A 17,488-nucleotide genomic window follows, 5' to 3' on the forward strand; every position below is an offset into this window, starting at 1 on the left:
CCGACGGAACCTCAGTCCACTCAAGTTTGGTACAGGCTAGTGAGAGAATAGTCCCCGACGTGGTGCTGCCAGTGGACCCAACTTCTCGGGGGACATACGTACAGGAGACTTCAACGCCATGTTGAATCAAAGGGATGATCCCCGCGCCTTAGAGCAGGTAGATGACTGCGGCACTTCACACCTGCCAAGTGGTGCACACCACCACTATGATGGACACACTTATATGGCACCCGGTGTTCAGAAACGGAGTTCTTTTGTGACACTTGTACTGAACTTAATTACTGCAATCCAACAGCGACCTGTGGTTGGGCTCGTTAGTCTCTCTAAGTGCACTTAGAAAATATCTTTAGACCTTACAAATAATAACAATGATAATAATCCCTTTTAGTGTCAAAATTTATGTTTGTAACCACCCGGCTCTTAAACTGTGAAGTATTTTTCTACAAAGTAAATTTTCACCTCCGATTGGTGTAAAAAGCGAGTGACGGTATGAAGCGAAGGATGAGCGTTAGATAAGTGACAAAGACCCTTGGAGTGACTAAAGTGTGTTTAGTGTGTATCCTTCCTTTCCTCCCTTCCTCTCTCACGCGACAACTACAAAGTCTTCAACTTTATGTTTCATATAAAATCAGCTCCGCACAGCCAAGGGAAGAAAGAAAGTAAATGTAGAGGCTTTCGTTTAGCCTGAGAGTGCCCGCCCTTGGAAGCAGGGCAGGGGTTAGAGGGGCGGGAAGATCCTGCCGGCGGGGAGGTCGACGCCTTGCTTGCAGTTCACTGAGATGTCAGTTAAATTAGTATTGTCAAGATGTAATGAACAAAACAACTCAAAGACGTGCCTTACTTCCGAGATTTGAACTCCTTGTGTGTAATTCACCTCGGTCGTCTGCTGGTCACCCAGCCAGTCTTCCCCATTACGGAGCGAGCTCAGAGCTCATAGACCGATCTTCGGGTAGGACTGAGACCACAACACACTCCACACCGGGAAAGCGAGGCCACAGCCCCTCAAGTTACATCCCGTACCTATTTACTGCTGGGTGAACAGGGGCCACACATTAAGAGGCTTGCCCATTTGCCTCGCCGCGCCGGGACTCGAACCCGGGCCTCTCGATTGTGACTCGAGCGTGCTAACCACTACACTACGCGGTGTGTGTGTGTGTGTGTGTGTGTGTGTGTGTGTGTGTGTGTGTGTGTGTGTGTGTGTGTGTGTGTGTATGCGCGTGGGGAGGATGGGATAGCCGATGTGCCCAGCATAATTATAAGACGTGTGATGACATGACGGTTACTCACAGGTGCTAATAATAGTTAGCACAATATCAATGGGCTGGAATTTGATATGAAAAATGTATGTAGTGTAGTGGTGAGATACTGATGACGAGCTCCAAGCATTGCAAGTGAGAGGGACGTACAGGGGCGGCGGCTGGGTGGGTGCGGTGACCTAGCAACGAGATGGCTGCGAGGGCGTGGTGGGCTGAATGTGTGTCGGCAGGGATGGGCAGCCGTGCATCAGCAGGTGTCCAGTGTGAAGAGAAGGGGACGGGAGCTTGTAGGAAGGCTCTCTCAGAATACTCTCAGGCTGAAGTAGTATTTATGTATTCCCTTACTTCTCGACTAAAGATCTTCCCGAGTACGTAAGAGCTGTGGATGAAACTTGAGGTAGATTCATTCCTGGTTCAGCCTTCCTGTTCATTTGTCTATCTGTTCAGGAATTTGTTTTGGCGAGTCAGAGTGCCGTAGTGAATATTTGATGATATGTAGTAAAGTGTGACTTCACATTGAGAGGGTTGATTAAGGACAGGATATAGGGCCTTGAGTGTAGGTCCTGATGCTGCATATATATATGTTAGGTACTCCCTTGTGTAGTTATGATCTAGTTGAGGAGTCAACCCGACAGGACGCGGCAGGTTACAATGTTGATAAGAGGGACGGATGCGCCGCGGGATACCTCGAGTTATCAAATGTTCTCGTCAATTACAAGATTATGTTTATGTGCGAATAGTATCAGTTATTGTTACGGTGATGACGCTCAGAAAACGGACACGTGGAGTTGCGTAACATTCCCGTCACTGTTTGGGGAAGTAACACCTTCATTGAGTCTCCTAAGCACATCAGCTATAAGCCATACGATACACGATACTGTGGCCGCGTCTGTGGCTGGCAGGAAGGGTTACACAAACCAAGGGCAGGGCGGTGAGGCTGCGGGGCGGCTACACACCACCATGGACACTGTGTGGCGGGGATGTGGCCTCCGTGACGCCAGCGGGGAGGCAAAGAAAAAAAAAAAAACAGACTCCCACTGGGAGCGGTTGAAACATTACTTTACATAACAACGAAACAACAATGATGCTAATGATAATAATAATAATAATAATAATAATAATAATAATAATAATAATAATAATAATAATAATAATAATAATAATAATGATAATAATAATAATAATAATAATAATAATAATAATAATAATAATAATAATAATAACAACAACAACAAAGATAATAATAGCAATAATAGCGGTAAATGCAACAATAAGGAGTTTATTTACTGTCCAGCTCTAATACTGGATAACGTTACGGAAGTGCTTGAGCGAAGTTAAGTCAAGGTTCGGTGAGGTGTTGGTTGGCAACGTGATGGACGCGCTTCCGGTGGTGACGCAGACTCTCAGGTGGCGGAGAGAGGCCACACCTCGCCATCTCCTCTTACCGAACCTCGTACCATCCCATAGGGAGAGACAGAGAGAGAGATAAGAAAAACAAAAAGTGAGACATTCACCACTCGAGCTTGCTGAGTATACCAGCGAGCGCCTTCCGTTTTCTATTACACGTTGCACCTGAAGGCCAACGAAAGTGCACTATCTGCTTCCACGATTGCATCCGACACTAAGCTATAAAAGGGCCCAGCCTTGGATGTTGCGCTGTCACAATGTACAGTTGGATTCACCTCTTGTAAACGCGATAACTGATGTTAACATGTTTATCTTTGTCATTCCTCTTTTTCGTACATGGGAACTGAAGCTCTCTTCTTTGGAAAACCATGAATTTGATGTCTACAAAAGGTCCTATATGTTCCCATCTCCCACGCCTATTTCATATTTCTTTACCTTGTTGAGGTTATTTTTATCACTTCTACCTATAAATCGCAGCCCCAAAACCCTCGGAAACCTCAAAATTTACGAGGTGACAAATTGTAGCATTGGCGAGCACCTAAGATCCAGTAAAAGCTCTATCATTTTTACACCTACTGCCTTCTTGTCTCGTTTCCCTGACAAAAGCAGAGTGACCTCGTGACGTCTTTCTATTTTGGACATCACTTCCTCATGCCTTCAGCCACGGAAACACGGCACCCGTCACCAGGAAGGCCGAGTAGAGTGTTGTGTGAAGAAATTACTATTCGTTGGGCATTTTTTCCTTGACACTCATCCATCAAGCACGTGACAGTTATAAAATATAGCCGAACATAAACCATAACGACCGAATAACACTGGAGGCTTTGTAAGGAGAATATTGGGAGTGAGGCACTTGTGTCTAAGGCCACTCTGCTCTGTTAGGACATGGGGAAAATATAGTGCCTTGTGGGTTTTTACTTTCGTCTCGCTGACTCACACACACACACACACACACACACACACACACACACACACACACACACACACACACACACACACACACACATGAATGGATGAGTAAGCCATGACTTCACTTTCCTCTCAACAGTCGCCTCAGGGCACGTAGTAGTAATGACACACGCTGGTTCCTTCCCTCCCCCCCACTGAGTGACTGCTTCCAATGCTTCATGTATTCTGGTCTGCTTGCCTGCGTGTTATTCTGAGACTGTCCGCTTTGACTTGGCTGAATGATGGTAGCCAGCACGTTTGATGAATTAAAAAAGAACCATCACTTATTGACTTTTAACCCCTTCAGTACTGGGACACATTTTTACCTTGAGATTTGTGTACGATTAAACGATCTTATTGACATTAGGAAAGGTCTATGGAGGTCAGAATAGGCCAGAATCTTCACTATTTTAATCACTCACATGAGTTTCTGAAGCTGTATAAAAACCACTAAATAGTAACCAGAATAAATATGGAAATGCGTCTTGGTACTGAAGGAGTTAAGAGTGGCTTCCTTGCTCTACTGATTGTGAATGGAAAGGATAAGATTAGTTGGACAATCTTCCTCCTTTGCGTCAATTATCGAAAAGGGAACACACTTAACATGCATCTGACACTTGCAGAATGGCAAGAAAACAACAGGTGCATAATGTAAATAAATGAGAGAGAGATTATTGCTTGATATGCTCCGCGGGTCAGCCTGTCCCAGATGCGAGTTAAGTGTATGCTGATAAGATAGAAAGGAGACGAGGTGGAATGTGGACTCGACAATGTGAGAGGAAGAAATGAAGTAAACGGAAGTGTGTCGTGCGGAATGGGCGGCAAGGTCTGAAAGAAAATAAAAGAATGATACCGTGAAATCTAAACAGCAATTCTAATTAGGCCGTTTGATTTAACTACTCTGTTGTTTTAAAGAAAGACAAGTTACCGCACAGTACAAGGATGGATAAGTAAGAAAAAACAATAGTCTAGAAAGTCTTTGGTAAATAATCAATTGAAAAAAAATATAGAAGTAAAAACATGAAATCTAAATCAAGAAAAGACAAGCGTGTATCTTTAATCCCTTCAATACCAGGAAACATTTTTACCTTGAGATAGACCATTTTATTTACATTAGGAAGGATCTATGGCGGTCAGAAGATTAATGGCCACAGTCTTTGCTATTTCAATTCACCACATGCGTTTCTGAAGCTGCATAAAATCACCAAGTAATAAACAAAAGTAATATGAAAACGCTTTATGGTACTGAAGGGGTAAAATCAACAAATACACTGTAGTGGCGGTCAAGTTACAATTACAGGAAGCGATGTGAGTAGGAAAGAAACAAAGGAGATAAGGACGCCTGGAGGAGAAAGTGAGTAGGGCAAACAGAGGAGGTGGGTGGTGTCAGGTGAGGGCTGGCGGGCGTATTGGGTGTGTCTGGGACGGTATGGAAACACCCTTGATGAGAGAAGCGGAAGTGTACAGAGAGAGAGAGAGAGACGCCTGAAAGACACGCTCGACTTATTACCAGTCTCTCTCTCTCTCTCTCTCAAACATACAAATGAAGGAAAAAAAAAAAAAAGGCGAGGCAGGAAAGGGAAGTCAGACATGTTCAGAAATGTAGGAAAACACACACACACACACACACACACACACACACACACACACACACACACACACACACACACACACACACACACACAGAGAGAGAGAGAGAGAGAGAGAGAGAGAGAGAGAGAGAGAGAGAGAGAGAGAGAGAGAGAGAGAGAGAGAGAGAATCGTAAACGTGTCTCTTCACGAGGAATGTGGGAGGATGAAGAGGAAGGAGGGGAGGTGCGGGGCGAGAGAGGGAGAGGGGGCAGGAAGGCAGTGGGGCGTGGCAAGGAAGAAGTACACAGGGTCAAGGTCACGCTACAGTCCAGTTCCTAGGATGTCAAGGTGTATTTCTCGTCCACTCCTTCGCCTCCTTCGTGATATCCTTCTTCCGTTTCCTCCCCTCCTCCTCATTCTCATTCTCTTCCTCCATTCTTTCCTACCCCACCTTCTCGTCCTCTCTCTCTGTCTCTCATCGCCAGTTATGTTTCTCCATCCTTCATTTCTCAAACCCTTCTTTTCATTCTCTTTCTCCTCCTCTTCTCCGCTTCTATCTCCTCTATTCTTTCATCTCTTCCTCCTTTTTCTTTTCCTCTATTTCTCCATCTCCTCATCCCTCAGTTTTATTTCCCCATTCTTCTCTCTCTTAACCCCTTTTCCTCTTCCGCTTCCTCCTCCTCTTCCTCTATACCTGTCTCTCCTCGACAAGAGAAATCACTTCCGAATGATCAAGGCGTTGTTACCTGTCGCTTTCCAAACAAGATTAGGCCACCATGAAGAGCAAAAGTGAAGATCAGTAAGACAAGGGATTGTGTCAACGATTCTTATACACTGTTATGATACTGTACATGAGACTTGATAGGTACAGAGGCGTAAGTTAGGGCGATTGAGGTAGGAACGTAGGTGGAATGAAAGCAAATGGTGACAAGTGTGTAGAACTGTCCAATGTCCTTTTAATGTACCGAATTTCTAAGATAAATACAAGGAGAGTATGAAAGAAAGGAGGAGGAAAAGAGGAGAGAACATAAGCAAAATAAAGAGTAGAAGTGAAAATAATTAGGAGTTTTAAATCAAGTAAAAAAAAAAAGGTGAACAAAAACAAACACCAGTGGTTATTATCATGGGCCACGCGCCAACAGTGAACAGAGCAGAGGTGAGAGTGAGGCGGAGACGCAAGACAGACGAGCCACGTGAGAGAGAGAGAGAGAGAGAGAGAGAGAGAGAGAGAGAGAGAGAGAGAGAGAGAGAGAGAGAGAGAGGAGGATAGGGCGCAAGAAACAGTCGCATTAGGAAACGTATGCCTGTTAACCTACATTGACAATCTGGGCCACGAGTTACGGATATTGTAATCTGGTTCACATCTAAAAACTCCATAATATATAGATAAAAGGTCAAAAGTACACACGCACGCACGCACACACACACACACACACACACACACACACACACACACACACACACACACACACACACACACACAGGTGCTCATCTTTACGGTCTTTCAATCTCCAACCGGTTTTTTTTTTATCCTTTGCCTGAAACCCAAGAGTAAAGCATCAACCGTGTTATCCTAGTTAGTGCTCCCCTTGAGTTCATTCACCGCGGAGGCTCAGAATACACTGGACACTTGATATCACGAGTGTCAGCACGAGATGAACCCTTGTGGATGGACGACTGACTCTAACCTTCAGTGCTAAGACCGTTCTGAAAAGCTAAAATATTTCATACGAACTACTTTTTTAAGGGCCACAGATAATGGTCCTGATTATCATTTTTCTTTTTTTAATCCACTGATGACATAGAATTCTTGTTATGTTATCTCTAGTCACGACGATACCACCGGATATTCTGTTAACCTCCTCTGCAACAGTGATACTTCGATATAAATTGTTAAAAGGTATCAGAATGTAATGTTAAGTAGAATGACAAGTGATAACAGCATGAAAGAGGCGCGATATGTGCATGAGAGCAAACAAACACACACACACACACACACACACACACACACACACACACACACACACACACACACACACACACACACACACACACGAGCTAGTCTAGTACACAAGCAACCTCGCCCATTGTAGTTGCATCACTGTTCCCTCTACCACCTCGCAACACACCCACCCATCCACACGTTTAGAAATCAGGGTGTGGGTGCAGCACCTTCACAGACTGTAGGGTCAAAGTTAAGTATCGAAGCACACGAATACCGACTTGAGGCGCACATCAACACAGAACACACGTACATACACACTCACGGACAAAAAGAAATGTAGGGCAGAGTAGTAAATAAGTAAATAAAAAGTGTGTGTGTGTGGCGAAGCAAAGCAAGGCCAGTGTACAAATGAGTTTTCCTTCTTGGCCAAACTGGTATGACCTTACGTCTCCTAAAGAGTTTTGTTGAGGTGAAGTGGGCAAAAAGTAAAGGCGAGGAGGTGGTGAGGTGGAAGTGGTGGTGATTGTGGTGGTGATGGAGGTGTGGTGGAAGTAGTGGAGGTGGTGTTGGTAATGCTGGGGGGTGTGGTGATTGCAACACACTTCCCTCAGTGACCCGTATCTCCTCCACAACGCATCCACCGCAGTTCACCTCAGACCGGATGGATGGATAGAAGGATGTTGGCCTGTATTAAAATTTTCACCTATTTCACCCTGTTCTCCAAGTGAATATCCTGAAATCTATAATTTTTTTTGCTTTTCCTCTAGAATCTATAGAATCTTGTTTATTTATTTATCTATTTATTTATTACGAAGCTAGTTTAATGAAATTTACCTCCTTTCTTTCCTTTCCGTAAAATCTTCCTCCTTTTCCATATAATGTTCTTGTCGAGTCTATTTATATTCTTTCTTCTTTTCAAGCATTTTCCTGCCCAGTTTATTGAAACGTCATTCTCTTCTCTTCTCTCTCTCTCTCTCTCTCTCTCTCTCTCTCTCTCTCTCTCTCTCTCTCTCCATGAGAATACCCGGCACGTTGAATCACCCCCTTCCTCCCCTCACTCGTCCCCACGGCTCACTACTTCGCAGACCCAGACATATATACAGTATTCATGGGGCCATACATCCTAGAGATCTTCTTGGATTGAGTTTCACTGATCGCGTGGCTTTGTGGTAAAACTCTCAGCTCGCAACCGAAAGACTGTCAGTTTGATCCTACAGCACGGTAGCTTTTCAGTGGAAGAGGTAGCGCTTTTCCATAACGATAGCTGTATGACTTTCTTTCAGCAGAGCTTTAACTTAAATATCTAATATGTGTCGTTGTCTTTCTGCGAGGAAGCTTTGTCTGCAGTCTTAGTGCCCCGTCATAAAACACTAACAAAGCACCGGTTGTTATGTCTTCTGCATCAGGATGTTTTCATGTCATGTGTGAGTTACAAAGGACTAGTGCTGCGGTTCGTTAATTTCTTTTGCCGTTATTAAAAAGTGCGTGATTGAAAAACTCATACACCTATATTTAACGCATAATCAAAACGTATATTCAAAATCATCTAGTGTTACCTATGAAAATAACACAAACCAGTGGTGCTACAGCTTGCCTCTTGTTTTATTTATTTATCATTTTATTATCTTACGTACTTCAAGGCAAATTTTTCAACAACATACTAATGCTTGGGTACAAGGCATGATTAGAACATATGTTTAATGTTGTACTCTTGCATATAGACTACGAGAATAACACTATCTATGCTGTAGTTCGCCAATATTCATCATTAATTTCTTATATATTCCCTCGCGTATTACAAGATAATGATTAAAAATATCTAAGATATAGACACTACAACGCGTCCTATGTTGTTCCAAACAACGGAACAATAACAAAGACTTATAGTTTACCAATGAGCATTCTCTTCGTAGTTATAGAAGTTGAGAGAGAGAGAGAGAGAGAGAGAGAGAGAGAGAGAGAGAGAGAGAGAGAGAGAGAGAGAGAGAGAGAGAGAGAGAGAGAGAGAGAGAGAGAGAGAGAGAGAGAGAGAGAGAGAGAGAATTTCACTAAACTCGCCTGATCGAAGAGAGGAAAGATACCAATCAGGTGAGAAGGTTAGGAAAGCTACCCGAAGCTGTTCTGAAGTCTCCTTATGGCTGTTGTTACTTCCCCCTGATTGTTGATACTCGTGGTCATGAAAGCCTGGCTGACGGTGGCGTGATGGTGATGGTGAATGGTGATGATGGTGCGGAGTGTGGCGGCTTTGTGGTAAGGTAGCGCTGTAATTAGTGACACTGATATATCTCCTTCTGGCCTCCTACCAATCCTCAGTGGCTGCATTTTTTTTTTTTTTCGTTCCTCCATGTCAGACTTCCCTGATGCGTATTGTGTTTCTGTGATGCCTGATAGCAGCGCCGCGATACATAGCAATTTGTTGTCACTCTTTAAGGAAAAAATATATGAATTGCTCAGTATGCAATTATTTGATATAAAACTGACCTTTTTTTTTATATGAGTGCACTTTGAATGACTTTTACAGTACATTTAAGAATGTTCCTTTCTTAGCCATTTTTCAATTTCACAATACGAAATTAGCTGTGTCCATATAGAAGATATCCCGAATTTCTGGTTCTAGGATTTCCCCACACTCCCTCTGGACCTCCTCTTTTTTTTCCCCATTGGTTGTGTAATATATGTGGCGTGTGACCCGCCGAAGTCCGGGCCGTTGCCGCCGCCCGCCTGAAGGTCATGGAGGGCGGCAGAGAATAGGCAGACACACTGGACAGTCACGCGCGCCGCCCAAAAGGATCCAGTGTGTCCTTCATTGCCCAACACTTGCATTGCTGCGCCGCATCTCCGTGGCTCACAGGTTATTCATTGAGGCAGAGCGTATAATTCAATTGTACTCAGTAAGTGTTCGCGTCAACTTGGTGTTGGAACGCGCGTTTACAGGTGTAAGGCACATCACCCGGCGAGGGGAGGCTTGTTACACGCGCGCCGACCCCTCACTCACCGCTCACGCACTATGAAATGTGCGAGGACAGACGCGTCCCAGGGGGCCAACCCATTGTGAAGCCTCGACAATCTACGCAGCTTCCGGACTAGTTACATCACCATCCGGCGCCCTCACCACCTGGCGTGTGTGAGGGTGTTGGATACCGAAAGAGATCTCCCAGTGCAGCAAATTTGTGCAAGTTGCTAGGCGGTGGCGGCTGAGCGAGATGGTCACACAGAGGGGGGCTGCGGTGCAGCAACCCATGCTGAGGTGTAAGACATGTTACCTCGCCAACCTGTTTACATTAACGGCATCTAATTACTACACCTTTCCTGTCCTTGGCAGATTTTATGAGCCGCTTCCTCGAACCTCCTTCGGCGCATCGTACTTCATCTCCTCGTGATCGTGGGGAACTCTCGCCCATAAACATTTCACCTTTTTTTTCCCTGTAAGCGACAGACGGAAATGGTAATTTTCTCACGTTAAGACTAAATTTTCAACTATACTATATGTACACGTCGTCTATCAAATAACTGGATCTAAGCGTGTTCAGTGCAAACTCTTTACGTGAACTAAAACGGTTTCTTTACCAATCGGGAAATCAAAACATCTATCTTTTTCTCTTTCTACCACGGCAAATTTACGTTTATCACCAGTGCACGCTTCAGCTCCTCAGGGTTAAGGACGAGACCTATCTCTCACCAGAGGATGGTTAGTCTCACCGGTTACCCTCACGCCCGCGTCATACACACCACTCCCTCCTCAACGCAGAAGTAAACCTTTCAAACCGAGGCAGAAATGAAGAGCGCCGTTCTTTTTGTACTCAATACACTCAAGCTGCCATTCAAGGACACCCCGACCCAAGCTACCATAACTCACGCCCAAGAAGACACATGGGAAGAAAAAAAGTCTGCATATCTCAACACACCGTCATGGACTTTTACTTTTTATACGTTTAGGGAAGAGAGAGAGAGAGAGAGAGAGAGAGAGAGAGAGAGAGAGAGAGAGAGAGAGAGAGAGAGAGAGAGAGAGAGAGAGAGAGAGAGAGAGAGAGAGAGAGAGAGAGAGAGAGAGAGAGAGAGAGAGAGAGAGAGAGAGAGAGAGAGAGAGAGAGAGAGAGAGAGAGAGAGAGAGATATCCGGCTTAGGGTGAAGACTGCCTTACCATATTGATAGGATGTTACTCAAACATACGTGCATGCATTAGAGCGGTGCAGGGCGAGATTATGTTGTGTCTGTGAATTTATTGTTTTGACACACACACACACACACACACACACACACACACACTCACTCGTTCCGTAGGGAAACGTCTGGCTGTCTCGTCAGAGACTGCAGCAGATCAAACACTGAATTACACACACAGACGGCCCGGTAGCTCAGTGGTTAGAGCGCTGGCTTCACAAGCCAGAAAACCGGGGTTTGATTCCCCGGCCGGGGGGATATATTTGGGTGTGTCTCCTTTCACGTGTAGCCCCTATTTACCTAGCAGTGAGTAGGTACGGGATGTAAATCGAGTTGTTGTGACCTTGTTGTCCCGGTGTGTGGTGTGTGCCTGGTCTCAGCCCTATCCGAAGATCGGAAACAATGAGCTCTGAGCTCGTTCCGTAGGGTAACGTCTGGCTGTCTCGTCAGAGACTGCAGCAAATCAAACAGTGAATTACACACACACACACACACCAGGGTTCATATTCTGAAACATTTCTGCGCCGCACCTTCACTACTCTCAAAACGTTCTAATCAAAGTTAGACGGATTTTTACGGGTGTTTTTATGGTTCTAGTGACGAATCAAAACGCCTTCTACATTAAAATGGGAGAAACACGCGAGAAAAAAAACCGGCTAATCATCTTTATAGCCTTTGAAAATAGTCGTGGTAAGGGAGCACAGCGTTTCTCAATCCGGGCCCAGGCTCTAGGCAGCAGTGTTTCGGGGACCAGTGTCTCATCCTGCCTTTTTTTCCCTTGGTTCCTCTGACCTTGGGATGAGGGCGAGGTTTTAGTTAGCGGGAAGTACGTGAGTCAGGCGGGAGGAAGGGAAGGGGAGAGGGAGGGAAAGGGAAGAGTGAATCAAGTGGAGGCGGGGGAAGAGGTAGTATAATTAGAGGGAAGACAACGAGTCACTATCACTCTTTAAAGTAATGTATGCGTGTATTCATAAAGAAGAAACACGTGCCATGCCAGATATTGTTTCAAGGCCACTAAGTTACAGCCAAGTGTTGGGAGGCCTAACTGTACTAGGATTATTTACCGTCTTTACTTGGCAGCTTCATTACTTGCACCACGTTTCCTTCTTTCTTTTTTCTTTAGTTTTTAATGTAGTAATGAATCTGTCAGCCGCATATGATAAAAACAGAGATTAAAAAGATACACTTCAAAGCTGGGAATAGGAAGCCTTTGCAGAATTTAGAGTGTAAAGGAAGTATCGCTGAGTTTCATCAGCTGTTGAGGTGATATTAATCCAACACGTTAAGTTAGAAATTCGTTCCTTTACTTTGAAGGTTCCTCAACGCCCTTAATTGGCAAGATCCCTCATATTACGCACACTCACTGACAGACAATTGCCGTCCTCCGCCATGCAAGTGTACACGTTTGGTTTGTAAACACATATATACGTAGGCAGGTAGGTAGGTAGGTATCTATGTACGAGTATGTATATATAAAATTCAGTCAGAAAAGAGTTGTATTTTAGGTTAACTACTCGTACACTATTAATAATTATTATTATATTTCTACCCAAGTAAACGACTAAGTTTGTTTCTTATATAGTAGAATAAATTCATCTGAAATGTGGTAATACTTGGTTAGCGTCACCAGCCAAGCACTGCAGGCTTCCGGGAATATTTTCCTTGATCATAAAATATACATAAAAAGTTTCCCACGCAAAACCAACACTCCTGTGGTGCTGAAAAAAAAGTGCACTTCTCAGTGACACGCCAACAAAGGAAGGACGGTCAATTCAACACCGTCATGGCGCCCACCCTTCGGTTCCCGCATCCGTGTTTCTTGACGTCACGCGCTCCTCCACCTCTCCAGCCGGGCGCCCAGAGGGAGGAAGAATCAAAGAGTGACCCGCTCCGTGACCTCTCCCGTCCCACGCCTCTCAGAAGGAATTAAAGCTTTGTGATAGGCGTACCACGCCGTGCCGGGTGGAGTGCTACTGCTTTCCTCCACTGCTTTGAAATTATGAGCTGAACAACATACACACATACATCATGATAACACCTCGGAAAATATTAGTTCCCAGCAATGTCAATTTTACATTAATGGAGCACAATCTTCATTAAATATATACATCACAAAATGAACAATTAGCCACGGATGCACACTGCCGCACGGCGTCCCTCACCACACACCGCTGCCCGCCCTCAGAGAAACACCCCTACGGACCACAGTTTTCCGGGAATGTTGCCTTACAATGGCGCATTTATTTCGCTACACGTCTGTGCACCCTAGCGACCAATTGTGTGTGTGTGTGTGTGTGTGTGTGTGTGTGTGTGTGTGTGTGTGTGTGTGTGTGTGTGTGTGTGTGTGTGTGTGTGTCATCTCACGATGAAGGAAGGATGTCAGTCAGCAAAAAGTGGCTGCAGCTATAAAACACCGCCAGGCAACAGAGGCCTGCCAATAGCGCTGCCTCTCCACGCACGTTCACAAATCAGCAATTCACTCTGCTGGACGCACACGTGGCTTCGTCAGTGTGGTGACGCAACAGGAACAATAATACGTTGATGTGTCCCGCACATTAGATCAAGGCACTAACACCAAGACGACATGGAAAGGGGACAAGTGAGGCTGTTCCGCGGCGAGGCTACCATATCCTTGAGTGCAGGGCGGAAGTGATTACGTGGGCTAGGGGAGAATAAGGCGGAGTGTGGAGTCCTGCAAAGATGCACGTGGCCAGGCACACGTAGATGTAAAGGCAAAGGCGGTAAAAGGTAAAGAAAGTAAAGCATAGATATGAAAAAGCAAAGAGACAAGAAAAAGTTTATATAGCTGCGTCATAAAACTTAATTAATTCTTTTCACTGAACCTAACCACACACTTTACATCAAAACGGACACTACACAACTTAAGAAATGAAAATCTAAATAAATACAAAACTGATTACTGCCGCACTGACTGAGCACTAACACTGCCCTCTCCTCACCACAACAGGGGCACACCAATGTCGGTTTCACTGCGGACGAGGTCGCCAGGGCGACGGAGAAGAAGAAAGAGAGTGATGCCAAGAAGGACAACCCATGGGAGGTGTCGGACATCGAGCAGGACGACGGCACCAAGTGGGGAGGTGAGTTAACAGGGATACTGGTGCTATTAATGAGGGGCTCTCAAAGTAACTTACTGTCTATATTTACAGGATTGAGTCAAGGTCTTATCAATATGCAGATTCCGGTCATCAGTCCCACCCGAGGCTACGACGCAAGATTGTTGTTTTATTGCCTCTTACCAGTCTCTCTCTCTCTCTCTCTGTGTGTGTGTGTGTGTGTGTGTGTGTGTGTGTGTGTGTGTGTGTGTGTGTGTGTGTGTGTAATTCACCTCGGTCGTCTGCTGGTCACCCAGCCAGTCTTCCCCATTACGGAGCTCAGAGCTCATAGACCGATCTTCGGGTAGGACTGAGACCACATCAACACACCACACACACCGGGAAAGCGAGGCCACAACCCTCGAGTTACATCCCCTACAATACCTATCTACTGCTAGGTGAACAGGGGCCACATATTAAGAGGCTTGCCCATTTGTCTCGCCGCTTTCCGGGACTCGAACCCGGGCCTCTCGATTGTGAGTCGAGCGTGCTAACCACTACACTACGCGGTAGTGTGTGTGTCACAACTCCTCGATTTACATCCCGTACCTACTCACTGCTAGGTGAACAGGGGCTACACGTGAAAGGAGAGAGACCCAAATATCTCCACCCGGCCGGGGAATCGAACCCCGGTCCTCTGGCTTGTGAAGCCAGCGCTCTAACCACTGAGCTACCGGGTGTGTGTGTGTGTGTGTGTGTGTGTGTGTTTTCACTGTTTGATCTGCTGCAGTCTCTGACGAGACAGCCAGACGTTACCCTACGGAACGAGCTCAGAGCTCATTATTTCCGATCTTCGGATAGGCCTGAGACCAGGCACACACCACACACCGGGACAACAAGGTCACAACTCCTCGATTTACATCCCGTACCTACTCACTGCTAGGTGAACAGGGGCTACACGTGAAAGGAGACAACCCCAAATATCTCCACCCGGCCGGGGAATCGAACCCCGGTCCTCTGGCTTGTGAAGCCAGCGCTGCGCTCTAACCACTGAGCTACCGTGTGTGTGTGTGTGTGTGTGTGTGTGTGTGTGTGTGTGTGTGTGTGTGTGTGTGTGTGTGTGTGTGTGTGTGTGTGTGTGTCCATTCTAAGTAATTCCTTTCTATACATATCATTTAATTAATCAAAACATAACATCCCTGAAAATCAAGTATAAACATTTGGAAGTGAACTAATGAATGCACATCTTCACGCACACAATGAAAACCAACAAGTGTTCCTGGTTATAAAACTCTTCGACATCCTTTACAAAGCATGAAGACAAATATTTCCACCCTTTCACTCCTCAGCGGCCACCTTAGGACGGAACGGAAGGAAAAAAAGATACGCGAAAGAACCTGCTCCACTTTCGACCTTATGGAGACAAAGGGGCAACCGGTTTCCGTAGCACGCACATCAGTTAACCTTCTGGGTCTCCGCGACTCTCACTCTTGCAAGGCGGTGGCTAGAGTTCGTACACACCACGCCGCTAACATTTTATCACTTGAACCATTTTCTTTCTAAGATTGACAGTGATAAAAAGGATGCAGGTGTAGTTACAGTAAGTCAGTTTACAAGTACTGGAATAAAGTGACATGATTCAGTTTGCAGCCAAGCATCTTTCACACAATCATTATTAAAGCCATACCTGCAACCGCAGCCTGCGAAGCGGGAAACTAAAGATACAAGACTCCTTACCTTCTTCAGGGTTCCCTTTCAACACTCAACATTAAAGTAATCACCAATACTCTAAGTTTATTTTCAGCACCACTAAACGCTTCCTGTCACATGTAACACAATGCAGCCTCGCAATCATGGCCAGCGCTACACCACTGTCCTGCTCGACGGTTGTCACACGCGCACAACACTGAAATAAAGAAAATAAAGGAAAGAAAGTTAGATGGCTCGTTACGAGTTCTAATAAATTCCTGTCCAATAAGAACACATACATGTTATTCAGACTGTCACCGAGACTTTTCAGCTTAATGATTATCGTACACATAGGTGATCAGTATACAATGTGTTGAATCACCAGCAAGACAAATTACTTACTTTTAAAAATTGAAAAACAAAATGCAGACAAATATTCTAAAATTATGCCTTCTAAACAAACAGTAAAGTTAAATGTTCATTTAAAGTGGTGTCCACATTACACAGTAACAGGATAAGGAATCATACACAGTGAGTACAGTCTGCAATGCATTTGAGTCAAGAAGTATGAGTAGCAGTGAAGAGTGGATCGTGGAATCTTCTGCTAAGTAGCCGAAGATTTTCTAACCCTAGCGAGCGAAACTGGCTGTGGGCAATGATGCGGAGTAACCTTGAGCACTGGCGGTTACTGATTATCAAGGTATGAATAAAGCAGCCACGGCCACATGACACTTATTTTCATCTTAGGCATGGGGAGGCAGGACATTCAATGTTCATTACGACATGATCATGTTTTCCTTACTGGAAGTATGCTGGCCTCGAACACAAGCCTGTTTGTGCAATACGGTCAGCAGCACGGACCCGCGGTAGGGAGCTACATACCGCTACACACACCACACCACACCTACAACTGCGGGGTTACTACGGCCTGCAGACATACAGGCAAAAAATATACAAAGGCATGTAGTTTTTTCCTATATTCTTGAGCGAGTTTTTCATCCATACATCAGCTAATGACGAAAATTGTCCAGTTTCCCCAATATACTTCAAGGTACTGGAGTGGGTGTGGCCCCATGGAGGACTGGCCTCCGTACCCTTGGCTTGGCTTGGGCAACAAGCATTACTAAACTTACATTGTTTCCTGCAGATACGAGCACTTACATTCCATAAAACAGTACTGCATGAGATTCACTCCATTAGTCACGGTACTGTGCATTCCTTCCTCTTCTACACTCCCCTTTACTTTGAACACTAAAAGTTTAGTGATATTCAAGGTGATATCGGTCTTTTCACCCTGAGAGCGTCAAGTAGGGGCAAAGATGGGTTAGTGCAAGTATTGGTTCTTCACGCAAATTGACAAAAGATGCTCAAATCATAACAAACCCTTATTTACTTCATCGAGCCTGTGGTTCATTTTTCCTCTGTGTTGTTAAAATCATGAGACATAAACCTTT

The 17,488-nt window shown here is 45.0% G+C and overlaps 1 protein-coding gene and 1 long non-coding RNA gene across 2 annotated transcripts in view; one reads left to right on the forward strand and one right to left on the reverse strand.

The window, feature by feature from the left end:
- LOC123499372 overlaps positions 1 to 16,542 on the reverse strand; it is a 210,198-nt gene extending 193,656 nt beyond the window's left edge. Inside the window, exon 1 of the long non-coding RNA XR_006672964.1 lies at positions 16,083 to 16,542. This is a non-coding gene — a long non-coding RNA (uncharacterized LOC123499372). The remainder of the gene's footprint in view (positions 1 to 16,082) is intronic.
- Positions 1 to 17,488, forward strand: part of LOC123499371 (sodium-dependent phosphate transport protein 2B-like) — a 26,838-nt gene continuing 9,350 nt past the window's right edge. The window contains 2 exon segments of the mRNA XM_045247286.1: positions 1 to 157; positions 14,258 to 14,390. Coding sequence (XP_045103221.1) covers positions 119 to 157; positions 14,258 to 14,390 — 172 coding nt within the window. The 5' untranslated portion in view covers positions 1 to 118.

The sequence above is a fragment of the Portunus trituberculatus genome, chromosome 49 (assembly GCF_017591435.1).
Source record: "Portunus trituberculatus isolate SZX2019 chromosome 49, ASM1759143v1, whole genome shotgun sequence".
Classification (NCBI taxonomy): Eukaryota; Metazoa; Arthropoda; class Malacostraca; order Decapoda; family Portunidae; genus Portunus; species Portunus trituberculatus.